Source organism: Pseudonaja textilis, chromosome 5 (genome assembly GCF_049901715.1).
Source record: "Pseudonaja textilis isolate UNSWEBS1 chromosome 5, rPseTex1.2, whole genome shotgun sequence".
NCBI classification, from domain to species: Eukaryota; Metazoa; Chordata; class Lepidosauria; order Squamata; family Elapidae; genus Pseudonaja; species Pseudonaja textilis.
Window position 1 is genome coordinate 70690376 of NC_141994.1, and position 17390 is coordinate 70707765.

General features: G+C 41.0%; 1 protein-coding gene across 1 annotated transcript in view; it reads left to right on the forward strand.

Annotated features, from left to right (window-relative positions):
* The window catches only part of LOC113450694 (TRPM8 channel-associated factor homolog), a 30198-nt gene extending 14331 nt beyond the window's left edge, over positions 1-15867 (forward strand). Inside the window, exons 3-11 of the mRNA XM_087935498.1 lie at positions 370-658; positions 1583-1617; positions 5395-6007; positions 7544-8559; positions 8689-8783; positions 10703-10916; positions 13095-13334; positions 14166-14503; positions 15089-15867. Of these exons, the coding sequence (XP_087791624.1) occupies positions 370-658; positions 1583-1617; positions 5395-6007; positions 7544-8559; positions 8689-8783; positions 10703-10916; positions 13095-13334; positions 14166-14503; positions 15089-15340 (3092 nt within the window). The 3' untranslated portion in view covers positions 15341-15867. The remainder of the gene's footprint in view (positions 1-369; positions 659-1582; positions 1618-5394; positions 6008-7543; positions 8560-8688; positions 8784-10702; positions 10917-13094; positions 13335-14165; positions 14504-15088) is intronic.
* The last annotated feature ends 1523 nt before the right edge of the window (positions 15868-17390 follow it).

Sequence of the window (17390 nt, forward strand, 5' to 3'; positions counted from 1 at the left end):
AGAGTTTGTTCGAAGATGTGTACCACAAAAGATTTCTAAAGTGCAGAAAAAGTCAACATGGGAGAGGTATTTCACTCTCTTTCTCTCTATCAGACCAACAGATAGCCCGAGACATATCCAACATGATTACAATTTTCTGCTGCAAGGCATTCAGTCCATCCATGTCAAGGGAGATTTCAATCCTTGTGAACTTCTGCTCATAGGAGATCAAGCCTTCCTACTACTTGTGGGTTCAAATGGGCAGGTTCTGATTGCTGCAGCTCAATATGGGGAAAGCCGGGTGGTGGTCACTGCGCATGAAGCCATGGTACAACTTCAGCAGTTCTTGCCATTCCTTAAAAATGCCCTCTCCAAGTTCTCCTCACTCAGTAATGGTATTAAAAGTTCATCCAGGTGCAACACTTGGAATATTCTACAGAGATGCCTATGTTGATGTGCAGGCTGATGACCTTGTGCAGTTTGTGAAGAGAGGTGGAGGACTGCTCATTGGTGGCCAAGCTTGGAACTGGTCATCTCAACATGGGAAGGAGGCAGTCCTGGTTCGTTTTCCTGAAAACCTGGTGACCAGTGTGGCTGGAGTGTATTTCACTGGCAATGTGGGAGAAAATGGTGTTTTCTCTGTGTCTGAAAAAATTCCCAGGATTCCCCTCATCACTGGGTAAGTATTACTCGACTTTTTTCTATGGTTATTAATCCTACATATAATAATGGATTTTTGTCCCAATAATTTAAGGTTGTAACCTTCTCTCAGGAAGTCAACAGAAACCTCGGTCCTTTCTTCATAACCTGGGGTTGGCCCATTGAGGACAGTGTCTCTGAGAAGCTGGCCTTATCCTAAGCCCACCTGGGCTGACGATCCCATGATACAGTACCGGCACTCTTGAAGGCCCAGGAGCCAAGTTCATCCTCATCAGAGGACACTGGAATTGGGGAGATGTGTTACTCAAAACTGAGTCTGCTAAAATGAATGAACAGGGAGAAGTTTTCAGCGACAGCATAAAGCCTTCTTTAGCTGTTGCCTTTGGAGGATTTCAGCTCCACTATTTGGTTGCTACCTTTAAAAAAATTATCTTTCTTAGGGGAATCCTTATTCTTGCAGTCTACAGAACTGAAGATTTTAAGCCCACGTGGAAAACAAACACACACACACACACACACACACACACACACAAACAATCCAACCTTATTTTAATCACTGATCCAATATGGGGAAATGGGACCTGTAAACTATTTGTTAGCTGAAGAGGTTATTCTATTGAATATGGGCAGTGTCAGATTTAGGTGATCCCAAATTCTTAACAAATTTTCAGGACCACGAGATACAGTCAACAAACAAGAATTTTATTATACTTTTGCAAAAGCAGGCAATTCTGAATCCCTCTCTGGTGAGTTGGAGTCAGAAGAACAAGGCACTTCCTTTTTCAATACAATTTATGGTGAATGTCCTTTTGAACTTGCCGTTCAACTATTTTATGGAAACAGGAAACCTTACAGCAAGCAGCCAGGTAGGAAATATTTGTGGTGACATGTTTTTCAGCTTAACCAAGTCTTTAAACATAACTGTTATGAGCAAGCATTTTAGCGAAGAAGGAACTCTCCTGGTCATCCAACCCAACCCCACCCACCCCTTGTTAAAAACACAAGCAGAGAAGAGAAGTTTCAGTTTCAGTTTCACAGCAGCAACCAGCTTTAATACAGAAGCTACTTTAGTCCAGGAGCTACTGCTGAATAAGCACATCTTCTAGTGCTGGCCAGTGGATACTCTTTGGTTGATGGGACCAGCAGCATGTCCAGCCCGCTAGATCGAATTGGATGGGTAGAGACTCTCAGAAAGCGGCAGTCCCTCAAGAAACCTGTTCCCAAGTCACATAGGGTTGTAAAGGTGACAACAGCACCTTGCATTCCATCTGAAAACATGCCAGTAACCAATACAGCCCATGCAGGAGTGGTGTCATTATGTGTCTTGTATATTTGATGTTGTAAGGACGAGGCAGTCGAGTTGTTTGATTATGAACAACTGAATCATGATGATCTTTATTGGAGTATAGTCTTGCATTTATACACATTTTTAATTATCCTCCATCATTGGTTAACTTTGGTTACTGCTTAACTTTCATTACTGTTCAGCACAGTAATCCATACAATTAATTATCTCTAGTTAAAGTTTAATATATGTTTACTTCCTCTCTCTAATCCTCCTTTAGATTAGTGACTTTGTTTGCCTGAGTTGTATTTGCTTGGAAACATTCTTTATCTGAAGTTTGCCATCCAAGATTGGAACATTCCTGCAATTACAACTCTACATATCCTTGTTTTTTATTTTAAATGGAGGCTTCAAAGATTTATGAATGCATTGCAATTGTAGAGGGTTAAGAGAGGGGGAAGCAGGATGAAATAATGCGAATAAATTTGGAATACATTGAATAAAACAACAGATTGCAATTAGTAGAATAATAATAATTATATCATAAAAGAAAACCTGTCTGAGCCAAATCCAATCAGGGAGCCAATTGGTTAGCCACTCAAAAGGTGAGTAATGAGCATGGATATTATTTTAAATGTATGATTGTAAATTGGCAAGCTCATCCTCAATAGCTTTATTCAAAGAATGAAAATGCACAGCACATCCACAGCGTCCAACTAATGTACAGAACCCTCCCTGATAGGCTAATAGATAGTCTATGGCAAAATGCTGCTGTAAGACATCTTCATTTAAGTCTTCTATTTCATGCTGCAAATCATGAATAATAGCAGTGGTAGCATTGATGGATTTTTCAAGTCTGCAGGTGAGACCAAGAATAGATCATCTGTTTTCTTGAGCAATTATGCCAGGATAAGAGCCTAGAGTAAGGACTCCTGTAACGGCCCCTGCCAATGCACGGCCAAATGTAGAACCAGAAGACAATTGTGTGTCAATAATGACTTCATCATTACATGTAGGCCCCAGAGACGAACGCCGCTGTCGAGTTGATGGGAGCGTACCTATTTGAAAGTGTAGTGAGACAAATGGGGGATTTTCCACTTAAGAAATTCAATACTTGGATTCCAAATGCAAAACACAAGCAGAGAAGAGAAGTTTCAGTTTCACAGCAGCAACCAGCTTTAATACAGAGGCTACTTTAGTCCAGGAGCTACTGCTGAATAAGCACATCTTCTAGTGCTGGCCAGTGGATACTCTTTGGTTGATGGGACCAGCAGCATGTCCAGCCTGCTAGATCGAATTGGATGGGTAGAGACTCTCAGAAAGCGACAGTCCCTCAAGAAAACTGTTCCCAAGTCACATAGGGTTGTAAAGGTGACAACAGCACCTTGCATTCCATCTGAAAACATGCCAGTGACCAATACAGCCCATGCAGTAGTGGTGGCATTATGTGTCTTGTATATTTGGCACAATTTACCACTCGCACAACCACATTCTGCACCAGTTGAAGTTTCCGAATGCTCTTCAGGGGTAGCCCCATGTAGAGTGTGTTGCAGTAGAGGTCACAAGGGCATAAGTGACTGAGTAGAGGCTCGTGGTCCAGAAAGGGGCACAACAGACGCATAATATGAAGCTGTGCCAAGGCCTTTCTATATGGCTGCTATCTGCTCTTCAAGCAGGAGCCATGAATCTAAGACAGGTGTCGGCAACCCATGGCTCCTGAGCTACATGTGGCTCTTTAACCCCTCTCCTGCGGTTCCCTGTCAACCTGGTCACACAACCTGCTTTTCCACTCCGAGACACTGGCCCAACCCAGCCGTAGTCGACATCAACCTCATTAACACGGGTGGTGGGGGGGTGGGATCTGGGAGGAGGGTATGACCGAAAGGGGGACAGGTCCGCAGCTGAAGAGTGAGCAGGAGATGCAGTGGTGGCTTTGCTGAAGATGACCCTCCTCCTCCTCCTCCTTTTCACATGACCCCCTGGCCCACTGTTGCAGGGCCAGGAGGATGCACACAAACAAGGATACCCTCCTCAAGTGAGCGGCCAGGCTCAGCCAAAGTGCAGCAAAGGTGGGTGGAATGGGCGGGTAGACTGTCTGACAGGTGAGCGTCTTTGGCAAGGGCGGTCCAGCTTTCTCTGAGCTCAGGGCAGCCGGAAAAGGGGATGAGTGTGCAAGGTTCGGTGGAGTTAGTCCCCTTTTCCACTGCCCTGAGCTTCTTTACTCCTCCAGCTGAGAAGGGGATCTCACTCCCTCTGTCAACGCTAAGTGGACCTGACTGTGGAGAAAGGAAGAAAACCAACACAATAAAGTGTCGCTCATTCCTAGTCCCAGAAGCTGGCTCAGAAAAATACCAGGATCAATTAGAGTAAAATCAAAATAGCAATGGAAAATTTGATAAGGATCAAGCCTGTTTTTTCCCGTCTTTGGATTTCAAAACAGTTCTGTGGAAATCTGAACTGTGGCTCCTCCTTTGCACTTGAAAAAAATCTTCTGCATTTGCTCCAACTAATGAAATGAATATGTCATCCACCCACAATTTCCATTCCAACAATCTATAAATAATGTTCCCAGAAATGCTTAGCCTCACTTTAGAGGGAGGCACTTCAAGGAGGCCCACCTAAGTTTCAAGAGCTTCAGAAAAGGTAAGCTAAATCATTCATGTTTAAATCAAAATGCAGAGCATTGTATTTTTTTCTAACAAACTGCCTCATAATAATCTTTTTCCAGAATTTTTTTCTTGGTATTAATGACAGTCATACTATTTTGTCACAGAGGTGGTATTCAGCAGGTTCTGACCAGTTCTAGAGAACCGGTAGCAGAAATTTTGAGTAGTTCGGAGAACCGTTGGTGGAAATTTTAAGTAGTTCACAATATCTCCTCTTTCTGGTCCCGTCCCTATCTATTCTCTGCTTCCTGAGTCCCAGCTGATTGGTTGGGTCTTCTTTGGTTGCCCTGCACAGGAGAACGGAGCTGCAAAGCAGGTTAGTGGGGTGGGGAGGGAATGGGATTTTGCAGTAACCTCCTGGAATGGGGTGAGAGTGGAGATTTTACAGTATCCTTCCCCTGCCATTCCCACCAAGCCATGCCACAGAAACAGTACTAAATTTTTTTGAATCCCACTACTGTTTTGTAGTTATCTGGGTCTTTGCCCTTCTGTGTTTTTGAAGACAGAAACATTTGCCTTTTGCAATCATTGATCATCTCTGATTTTCCAAAAACTATTACAAGAGACTCTAAAGTAACATCAATCTGAATGAAAAAAAAGTGTGTTAGAAACTGAGCACAACTAGTAGTATAGAAATGATATAGCTGTACAATAATGTCCAGCAATACTCCAAGAAAAATCACAGCCCCCACTTGACACCTCATAGGTATCTGAATGGTTTTGTGAATGTTTGCATGTCCTGTAATATGCAACATAAAATTTAAGCTTTTTTTTTCCAGATCCAGCGGCACAACTTTCTAATGGATCCCCAAAATTCTTACCATTCTTTAGTAAGGGGCATTCTGTCCATCGATGTCACAGGAGGTTTCAATCCTTGTGAGCTTTTGCTCATAGGAGATCAAGCCTTCCCAGTGCTTGTAGATTCCAAGGGCCACGTTCTCATAGCTGCATCCCAATATGGGAAAGGCCGGATGGTGGTCACTGCCCATGAATCCATGTTAATGCTTCCCCAGTTCTTGACGTTCATTAAAAATGCTCTGACCTGGCTCAGGCCTTCCACAACAGCACTTATAGGAGTCCACAGAAGCCTAGGTGCCCTCTCTGAGTTGCTCCTCAGTAATGGCATTAAAGTTCAACCAGATGCAACACTTGAGGACTCCCTTGGAGTATTCTGCAGAAATGTCTATGAGGATAAGCAAGTTGATGACCTTGTGCAGTTTGTGAAGAGAGGCGGTGGACTGCTCATTGGTGGTCAAGCTTGGTACTGGTCATATCAACATGGGAAGGAGGCAGTCCTGGTTCGCTTTCCTGGAAACCTGATGACCAGTGTGGCTGGAGTGTATTTCACTGGCAATGTGGGAGAAAATGGTGTTTTCTCTGTGCCTGAAAAAATTCCTAGGATTCCCCTCATCACTGAGTAAGTATTAATCCATCTTTTTTCTGTGGTTATTAATCTTCTATATATATAAAAATGAAATACCACTCACGCATCATCACAAAATCTCCAGAACTGTAAACCCCAAAACTTGAAATTTGGCACTTATGTTCCTCTTAGCTACTAGGTGCTCACTAAGAAAGGGATTTTTCAAAATGACCATCAGAGTATTTAGAGTATTTCCTATATTATTATTAACATTCTCTGATGCTAAGGAGTTCTACTCCCTCTCCCCACCTGAAAAGAAATCTGTTCCAAATGCAAAACACAAGCAGAGGAGAGGAGTTTCAGTTTCAGAGCAGCAAGCAGCTTTAGTACAGAACAGATGAGCTAAGCCACTCCCAGGCTCCTTGCTGTCTCCTTGTTCACATAGCAAATACTATTCCAGTTTCCAAACAGCCCTCAACTTTCTCACACACTGACAGGACACTAGCCAAGTGAATACAAGTTTGCAAAATGGGCTACCCCAGATTAACCAATTGTCTCATTCCAAAAATTATTTTTGAGAATGTTGGATTGTATGCCATGGGCTTTTTAAATATGGTGTCCGCTAACTTGTATAGTAGTCTCCATGGAGGATGGGATTATTGTACTTCTAGATTGGGAAGGCAGGAACAAACTATCATGTATCTAATTTAATAATCATTAACAAGGGGATTGATAATTTGTTGACATTTTATTGTTGTATTTTCTATTTATGCTTTAGAAGCAAGGATATGGAACTTTACAATAAAGTCCAATGTCCCTCAAATTGAAAAGACTTTCAGTTTCATATATCATGACTGTATAAATTGATTTCATTCACCCAGCTTGAACTGAGTGGACTGGGGAAAATGCATCCAGCCTTATTGGTTTCCTCAATTATTTGACAAAAACACAAATGATGCATTTATTTTGGAATTATTTCTACAGATTCTTTAAATTTAACATATTCAGGGTTAAAAGAAAATTTATATTTCTTCCCTGTCAGAAATGACAAACACCCTCTTATAGATGAAATAGGACCAATAGAGCAACAGACAGCTTCTTAAGCAGGCAGATTATTTTGGTTTTATGGAAGATCTATGAGGCTTCCATCCAATTCTTCCAATAAAATTATACCAAAAAGCATTGCCTTCAATTTGGGGAAACGGAGGTTCTTATGCTTTTACCTTACAAAAATATTATAATAAGAAATTTGGGGAGGTTCAGCACAGGAATCTGAACAAGTGTCTATTCAGCTTTCAATGCTTTTCTTATCCAGTATCCATTTAGCAGCACACTAGCCTCCTCCTCCTCCTCCTTCTTCTCTTTTGCCTCCTCCTCCTTCTTCTCCTCTCCCCTTCCTTCTTCCCCTTCCCCTTCTGTTTCTCCTTATCCTCCTCCTTTTCTTCTCCTTCCTCTTCTCCTTCTCCACTTTGCAACGCTGATACTTGATATTACAGCTCATATTTACTCAAGCCACTCTTCCAATGTTAGGATTTTAGTCTGAAGACTATCGTACCCATGGAAAATATAATTTTACTGTTTTTTTTAAAGACATGGCTTAAATATTCAACAGGATTTACAAACTCTTCTGAAAGGAGTGGAGAGATTCAATGTAAAGGGCGATGACCTCCAGAATCAAATGGTTCCATCTCCCTTGCTTATCCATGGAGCCTTGGCATTTCCAGTTGGCATAAGTGATACCTACCACTCCTTCCTGGCAGCTGCATACTACGGTCGAGGACGCATTGTAGTTGCCTCTCATGAAGGTTTCCTCAAAATGCCATCAATGAAGACTTTCCTCCTCAATGCCATCAGTTGGCTTTCTGCTGGAAAGGAAAGAAAAGTGGGCATTGGAGACAGCTTACAGGAACTTTACTCCATGTTAAACCAAGCAGAGGTTCCCTGTCAGCTAACCAACTTTAAAGAAGGCCTAGGCATATACTGTTGTATGGCCTACGATGCCAAAGAGATGGAAAGCATCCACGAATTTGTTTCTGAAGGAGGAGGACTCCTAATTGGAGGTCAGTCTTGGTATTGGGCTTCTGTGAATCCTGACTCCAGTGCTATTGCAGAATATCCAGGAAATAAGATCCTGAATAAATTTGGAATTGGGATTATTCAAAGCTATTTTCACGTAGCTGAAAACAGCTGTCCTGCTGGAGAGCCCAGTGAAGTAGCTTCCACTTATCTTTTCCGAAAAGCATTCTTGAAGTTCAAAGAACATATTCAAAATGAGCAAATTCTACAACCACCATATTCTTTGTGGCTCCAAAAGTTGGTGCAAGACATTATGATATTCCTTGAAATCCCAGCTATGAACTCCCGTCCTTTCTCTTCAGTTCAGGAAGAAGCTCTAGGCTTGGTTCAAATTAAAGGGATTCCTGAGGTCAGTGTACATAATCCAATCCAATCCAATTCAGACCAAGCCATTTTACTTCGAATAGCTTCTGTGCTCTATAAAGTTCTACCAGAATTTCAAGGTTTAGTACCCAGCCTGATGCCAAATTATCCAAGCTCTTATCCTACGGCACCTCCTCAAAACATTCAAGTAAATGGAAGCAATACAGGTATGGAATGTTGTTTAATTTTGAATAAGAAGTGCTCCTTTCAAGATAATAACCTATGTGTGCAGGACATTATTTTTCATTTATGTGTATAAACATGACCCTCTGAAAGTTTTTATACTTTGTTTTTAGGAAATGAGGCTTGGAGAAGCACTGGCATGTACGCTCCTCCAGCAACAACGGTCACTTTATTATTCCCACCCTCCACTCTCAACGCAAAATTGCAGGTAATATTAACTCTAAATTACATATCATGATATATGGTTAAGATTCTGCAGATCCTTAACACACTAAGATAAGATACCCCCCTCCTCCCACACATTTTGCTGCCGCCTCCCCATCTTTGTCCATTTTAAGCTAGTTGAATGTTACTATTTTGCCCTGATGTTTTAATATTTCTTGTACATGATTGTAAGCCACTTAATGTCATGTCCAGGTGAAAGGGGTCTCATAGAAGTTCACTAAATAAATAAAGATAAAATAAAGATGAGATTATGGGAAATGAATGTTGAAATTTTGTTGCATCTCGTAGAAAAAAGGGCAAGTGCAGGAAAAGAAAAGGAGGACTATTTCTATTTTCCAAAAAAGAAAGTTTGCGAAAACAATTATAACGCTTTCAAGTAGAGCCGAAGTTAATCTCAATAACAAAAAGATTTTCTATTTTAAGTATTTTCTATAGGCTCTTTATCTACACTACATTCTTCAAAGTCCAATTTCAGTACATTTTCATATATTTATTTTCTTTACCTTCAAAATATTTAATAATGGCCAACTTCTCTATTTCTCGTCTTAATTTGTCACTCTCTGTAGAACTATACTTTTTCACCAGAATTTGATCTTTGATCATTTTTTTAGTTTCTACTTTCTATTTTTATTCACATTTTGGCTTTTTCCTCATCTTTTCTTGGTGGGACTTAAGAATTGTTTGCCTTTCGCCAGTCTTGGCTCTACCTGACGGAAATTTTTCCCCTCATCCTTGGTTTAGTCAGTGATGTCCTCATGAGGTCTGTGACAGAAGAGCTCCAGGCAGCCATCTTGTCTTCCCTCCTTTTAGCCTCATGCCCAGCACTTCTGTTTGATTGGCCACTGGCTCATATTTGGCTTCATCTTTTCTCCTTCTTTGGTCCTGGATGAGCTTCTTGATTCTTCTCTTCTTTTTATAAATCTTAGCCCTATCTGAGGGAAATGGCTTGAAAGATTTTCCTTCATGCTAGATCCTGAGGGAAGGAAAAAAACACACCCCTCTCTCACCAGTTTTTTTAGTTGCTGCTTCCTTCCTGGTTGCCTCTCCTCATCAGGGCAATCTCTTTTAATTTGCCTTTTTATTTAACTCCCAAGCTTTGGCTCTGTTCATTCGGCCTTGTCTTCATGAGTCCTTTGGCTGCAGAGGTCCCAGGCAGCCATCTTGTCTTCCCTCTGCCTCCTGCCCAATGATTCTGTTTGATTGGTCATTACTGTTTGATTGGCAGCTGGGTTGTCCTAACAACGAGGGAGGGCCCAAAAGGACACAGGTGCTTCTCACCTGCTCAGGTATGTTGTCCTTCCACAGTTCTTTAAAAAAAAAACTATGCCCTTCATCCTAAAAATATTTAAACTCTTTCCTAATGTTTTTCATTTCAAACATGTACCTGGAGGTGCTTGAATATTGAAATGAGCACAATGTACAAGAAAAAGGAGACTATTATTTATTAGAATAAATAATAATAATAAAGAGTAAATAGAATAAACTATACATATGATTAATATTTTATATTAAATATTTTAGTATGAATACAATATACAGTTGTATTAGTGTGTGTGGGCATCTATGTGTGTGTGTGTGTGTGTGTGTGTGTATAAAAGACATATTACTAATAGGATAGTATTTAGTATTAATATAGTGGCATTGATTTATAAATATTTTATTATTTATATCAGTATCAGATGGGCTTCAGCTCTCATAATTTCCCTGCCAACCAGCTGAGGAATTCTGGAAGTTGAAATCTACACCTTTTAATGTTGCCAAGATGGAGAAACATAAATTTTTAGCACTTCTAATCAAAGTCAGAGTTAGTCTTCCTTTTTTTTAGATGCTTGAAACACACACCACCTCAGCCATTTCTCTTCATTGTGACTTGTTTGTTTCAATCGATGTTGTTTTCCACAGGTGCAGATTGGGTGCCACACTGATAATTTAGTTAATCTCAAGGAATGGAAGCGTCCCCCAGTTGTAACAAGACGGTTTCGCGTGCAGAGGGAGAAAATGGAGATCTCCAGTTTGTGGGGAGGCCTCCTGTACATTATTGTACCAAAGAATTCTTCTTTAGGCTACTTCTCTGTCACCATCGAAGGGGCCACCCATGCTCCTTATTTCAAGCATGGTAAGACAACTCCTTCCTCAATTTATGAAGTTCAAAACTTTTCTGCTTTGTTTGTTGGCCCTGAACTGATCTTTCTTCAAAAGGTATTGGATGCAGCAAATTATCAGGAGTCCATCTCCATTTAGACACCCAGTAGGTGGCTTACAAACAATAAAAAGATGATTATAGAAATTATTAAAAATAACAACACTATATAAAAATAGAACCAAGGAGATGCATGGCACGGGGATGAGATCGTTGTCTTATCTCCTGAAACACATTTGATGGTGAGTGCTCCCTTTGGGGCCTTAAACCAATTAGCAAAACCAGATGTTCAAACTCTTCTGAAGGGACAGAAGCGTGAGAACATGTCTTACTTACTGTGATAGAATGTTGTAGAACGCTGTGGGCAAAACAGAAAAGGCTCTTATCCTTGACCCCACCAGCCAGAATTCCTTGGCCAATGGGTTAGACTGGACGCCGCATCTTCTGGAGCAAGTGGGACAGGCTAGTCTCGGGGGGGGGGGGAGGGCAAGATACATGCCATATAGGGCTGTAAATGTAATAACCACCACTTCGAATTGGAAATGGAATGACAAAACAATAGTATTCTATTTGTCACTCTAAGGGCCCCAGAAGCATGCACACTGCCACATTCTCCACCAGCTGAATGCTGTTGAAGAATAGAGTGTGTTGCAATAATCTATCTGAGAGAGATGACCAAAGTGAGAGTGACTGTGCGGTGTCCACAGAGTGTCATGATCCAGATAAGGGTGTAAATGGTACACAACACATAGCTGCACAAAGGCCATCATAGCTGCAACTGCCATATGCGCTTTGAGCAGGAGTTCGTGAGTCTAAGCAAAACACCGCTCGGGTTGCACGCTGATCTGTCTGGGGTAGTAATACCCTATCCAGAATTAAAGATAACAAACAGGAGGCACCTGGAACCTCCAGCCATTCTGTTTTACCAGGACTCAACCGGAGCCTATTGTCCTTCATCCAGACCTCTTCACAGCCTGCAGGTACTGCGAAAGGATAGCCAAAGCATCACTTTGTCAGTATCATCCTGAAATTACCGTATTTCCCCATGTATAAGCACCCCCTTTGTATAAGCCACCACCACCCCAATTTTTGGACTGTGAAGTTTTGAAAAAAATATTTTATTAGAGAAACAAGTTATGAAGAAAGAAAATTTACAAAGAAACAAAATTCGACATCTAGATCTACAACTTCGGTCATGACGCCGAAAGCGGTGCGGGCGATGCTAGCAATCTACGCATCGAAATGAGAGTAGGAACGAAGCATTCAGGCCGATGCCTAGCGTATGCATTTCTATTGCGTACTCGTAATCGTATCATCACTTATAATTTTTACAAAAAAGTATAGCATACTGCTGGAAAACCAGTTTATTCCTACTTTATTATTTTATGCATTTTTCACGTATAAAAAGTGTACCTGCTTTGTATATGCCACCCCCCTACTTTTTGGGCTTGAAAATTTTGGAAAAAAGGGGTGGCTTATACATGGGGAAATACAGTATGTTGAAGCCCAGAAAAGTTCATATTTAAACCAGGAGACTATAGTATATTCTATTCAAAGGCCTTGAATATAATTATGAATTCTTTATGCAGTCATTGCTCTGCAATGAAAAATTAGAAATATGAAATAAATTCACCTGGATATCTTGGAAAGTTCATTTTAAAAATGGGCGATTTCTCACAATTGCTCTTTCTATGGCAAAAAATGTTAGAGATTCTGTTTATATATAGCACCACAGAGCAAAGAGTACAATCACCATATGCTTTACTGCTCAACTGTTTTACACTGTAACAGAAAATGGGAAATTCTACTTTGAAAAAAAGAGCAGACCATATACCATAGATCCAAACCTGTAAACACTGCCATCTACTGGATGAATACTACTGCAATTGTTGCATAGAATACATCCCAACAATGAATTCCAACAAAAAAAAAATATCAATAACATTTCCCAGGACAATGGATGTAACAGAGATTTGGTAAAGAAAACTGGTGGAAAATAAAGGTGAAATTCCTGCACCTTTTTGCCTTTTCCTGGAATGTACTATTGCCACACCTTTCAAAATATTGTGATCAGGAAAGTGTTTTCTTTCTCCAACCTATGTTTGGTTGAAGAATATAATGTATCCAGATGTTTTGTTTTAAATGTTTCTTTAGGTGAAACCAGCATCCAGGACTGGCAAGATACTATCCGCCACTATCCCACTCCCTGGGCAGAACTTGAAACTGAAAATATCATCCTCACACTGCCATCAGATGCTGTACGTAGTCATGATGGGATCACTTTCCTACTCCAAACCTGGGATCAGATGATGAGGGCCATCGCCCACTTATCAGCCATCCCTCCTGTTTTTCCCAGACCAGAGAGGATTGTGGTAGATGTTCAAATATCAGCAGGCAAGTATAAACTAGTTCACATCACAGGTTGTACTGGTCTGCTTTCCTAATTTACAGGTCAAAATGTGTTATAATTATTGTACTAATGCTGCAATTCGCATCGTTCCCCAATGCACTGCAGCAAGCTAACAAGTGCACCATGGGATATTTTTCTACTTCATAAATGGACTTATAAAGATCATTTACTAAAATTTAGTAAAATATCACAGTTAGAGATCTGCATTGCCCTGGGTTTCTGCAGCAGAGTTTGTAAAATCACCAAGGACATCATGAAAAAACTACCGAGATATTAAGGGCACCCAGAACTGGGAAAATTTGCAAACTGTGGAGTAAAGTATATTTTTTGGATTCACACCTACATCCATGAGAGAATGGAAGCCCTGGGAGTATTTGATGAGATAAAGCAAGCCAAAAGTAGTACGATCACTTTTTCTTTCTTCCCCTCTTCTCTGTCTTTTTGAGATTGTTTTGAAGAGAAAAGAAACTGCAGGCAGAGATATCTGCAGAAACGGCACTCAAAAACTACACCGAACTGTTGCAGTGTATTTTGCTTCTTTGCCATATGTATCCAGACATTGCATGTTCCGAAAGATGGTTCAAGTCTTAATGGCGCAATCCTTATCATTTTGCTGAAAAATTCTGTTTATATGGAGACTGCAGGGAACAGATAGACAGCCATTTTCAGAAATTTGAAGGGATTTTTTTGCAGAGGATACTTGAAAATAGTAAAAGGCCAAATCAATTCTGGGCTAAAGTTTGCCCACCCAATCTTATTATTTTTCCCTTCTGCAATGTAGGATCTGTGTAACTGTATCCCAATTTTTTCCTTAGGTTGGATGCATGCTGGCTATCCAGTCATGAGTAATGTAAATGCCCTACCTGAGATCATAGATGTGCAAGCTTTCTATGCCAAAGGAACCTGGGCCCCAATCCACGAACTGGGTCATAACCAGCAGAAAAGTGGGTGGAATTTCCCACCCCACACCACAGAAGCCACCTGCAACCTCTGGTCTGTTTATGTCAATGAGACTGTGCTGAGCATCTCCCGAGAAATAGCCCATTCGGAGCTTCAACCGCATGCAAGAAAGGAGAGGATTGAGAACTACATTAGAAATGGAGCTAATCTGAGTGGCTTTAAAGGGTTCACTGCACTGGAACCCTATTTGCAGGTAAGAAAGCTGTTCGTGGAAGATCACTGGATAGTCCTCAACTTACAACAGTTCATTTAGTGACTGTTCAAAGTTACAATGGCATTGAGAAAAGTGGCATAACTGTTTTTCACACTTGCGACACTTGTACCATCCCCTCCATCTAAACTCAGACGCTTGGTAACTGATTCATATTTATGACAGTTGCAGTGTCCTGGGATCATGTGTTCTTCTTTTGTGACCTTCTGAGAAGCAAAGTCAATGGGGAAGCCAGATTCACTTAACAACCATGTTACTGACTTAACATCTGCAGTGATTTACTTAAGAACTGTGGCAGGCAAAGTCGTAAAATGAGGCAAAACTCATTTAACAATATTTCACTAAGCAACAGGAATCTGGGGCACAATTGTGTTCGTAAGTTGAGGACTACCTCAGTGTAGGATTGTAGGGGTGGGGGTGGGGGAAGTCTTTCTCAAAAAGATGTTGATGTTTATGTTTTTATACTGGTGGCCTTTGATCTAAACAATGTAAGGTCATATAATGTAAAATAATGTAATAGCTGAGGTACAGATCACAGATCTATACAATTGCCCTATTTTTCTTCAGCTGCAGGAAGCCTTTGGTTGGGACTCCTACATCCACATTTTAGCAAAGTACCAAACGATGAGCAACATCCCACATGACAACACAAAAAGGATGAACCTGTGGGCAGAAACCTTCTCTCAGGAAGTCAACAGAAACCTCGGTCCTTTCTTCATAACCTGGGGTTGGCCCATTGAGGACAGTGTCTCTGAGAATCTGGCCTTATCCTACCCCGCCTGGGCTGAGGATCCCATGATACAGTACCGGCACTCTTGAAGGCCCAGAAGCCAAGATCATCCTCATCAGAGGACACTGGAATTGGGGAGATGTGTTACTCAAAACTGAGTCTGATAATGTGAAAGATTTTTTCTATTTAGCTGTTGCACATAGAGGAATCCAGCTCCACTATTTGATTGCTACCTTAAAAAACAAATCTCTTTCTTGGGGGAATCCTTTTTCTTGCAATGTTTAAGAACTGAAGATTTTAAATTCATGTGAAACACACACTCACGCACACACACATACACATACACACACAACCTTATTTTAATCACTGATCCAATATGGGGAAATGGGACCTGTAAATTATTTGCTAGCAATATGAGGCTCAAAGTAAAGAGAACCTCATGTTTTCGTGATAATCTCTAATATTCTGTTAAAATCAGTTCCCAAATTGGCATTTCCTGTATTTTTCACAAAGAACTCTTTCTAATGATGCCACACATTTGAAATGATGATATTTAAGCTCTTTGCTGGTCTAAATAAAAATAGTGTATATTAAAAATATAACTGCTTGATCTTTCTCAGTGGGTTGTGCCCTCTGATTTTTCTTGATCTTTTCTGAATTGAGTGGATTCTGGATTCTATCATGTTATTTTATATCTCCTCCCTTCCCCCAGTTTCCATAGTTGCTCTATGACTGTGTAAAGAATAAAATTTTAAATGTTTTCTTCTTTCCGTGTGCTTTTAGAAAATTTGGAAACGCTATTTTATAAAATGTGCAATTGTTCTAGAATGCCTCAGTCCACTGAATTAATTTGTTTGAGATCAGAATCAAAGCAGGGCTGAGGTAACAAGAACATGGATAGGAGACCACCAGGAGATCCAAGGACTGTGTAAATCTAGCCTCTGGAGCTTCCTCTGTGGCACAGTGGTTAGAGTGCAGTACTGCACTCTAAAATGGGCCATTTTAAGCATGAAAACTTACTTTACGCCACACAAATCAGCTGAGCTGCAAACCAAGGAAATATAGGAGAGGAAGGGGCGAGGGTGGATGGGTGTGGCCGACTGCTGACCAGTGCTACCGGATCACTAGAACCGGTGTGAACTGGCAGCATATCACCACTGGCTCCTTCAGTAGCCACTAATAGTGGAAAAGTGGGAAAACAATATTCCTCTGGGACAATATAGAGCCTCCTGTCCCTCAGTCAATCATAAATATTCCCAACCCCCTGAGTCTATGTTAATTGAATACCGCAACCAATTTTGATCACCATGCTATAAAAAAGATGTTGAGACTTTGGAAAAAGTTCAGAGACGAGCAACTAAGATGATCAAAGGCCTGGAGAGGAAAACATAGGAAGAATGGCTGCAGGATTTGGGTCTGGCTTGGTGTGGCTTGGTGGCCGTGGCTTGGTGTGGCTTGGTGGCCGTGACTTGGTGAGCATGGCAAAGGAAGGTTAGTGTAAAATCTCCATTCTCTCCCCACTCCTGGGGGAAGATTATGCAAAATCCTATTCCCTCCACACTCCACTAACCGCTTTCCAGCTCCGTTCTCCTGTGCAGGGCAGCAAAAGAAGACACAGCTGATCAGCTGGGACTCAGGAGGCCGAGAATAGATGGGGGCAGGACCCGTCAGAGGTGGAGTTTGCCGGTTCTCTGAACTACTCAGAATTTCCACTACCAGTTCTCCAGAACCAGTCAGAACCTGCTGAATACCACCTCTGCATCCACCCATTTGTATATTATGATCTATCTTTCCATCAGTGTTTGCAAAGCAGTTAGTAAGGTATATTCAAAAACTGTACACATGATTATAATGCAGTAAAAATGGATTCTGTTTAGAAAAGTGGAGTTTGCACTTCAGAGGGATGCAGGAAATATAATCAATCACCCAAAATGATATATTTTGCAGACTATAGCATGCTGTGGTATCAAAGATATATTGCAAATTGTCTTTGCAGTGAAATGGCATTTTTGTAACCATATTGACAAATTTGGAAGCTTTTAGGATTCCAGAGTTGGGCTGGAAATATTTGAATGGCCAGTAGGTGGCAGTGAAGAAACAGGGAAAAATCAACGTCTTTGCTGCCATCAAATGATTGTC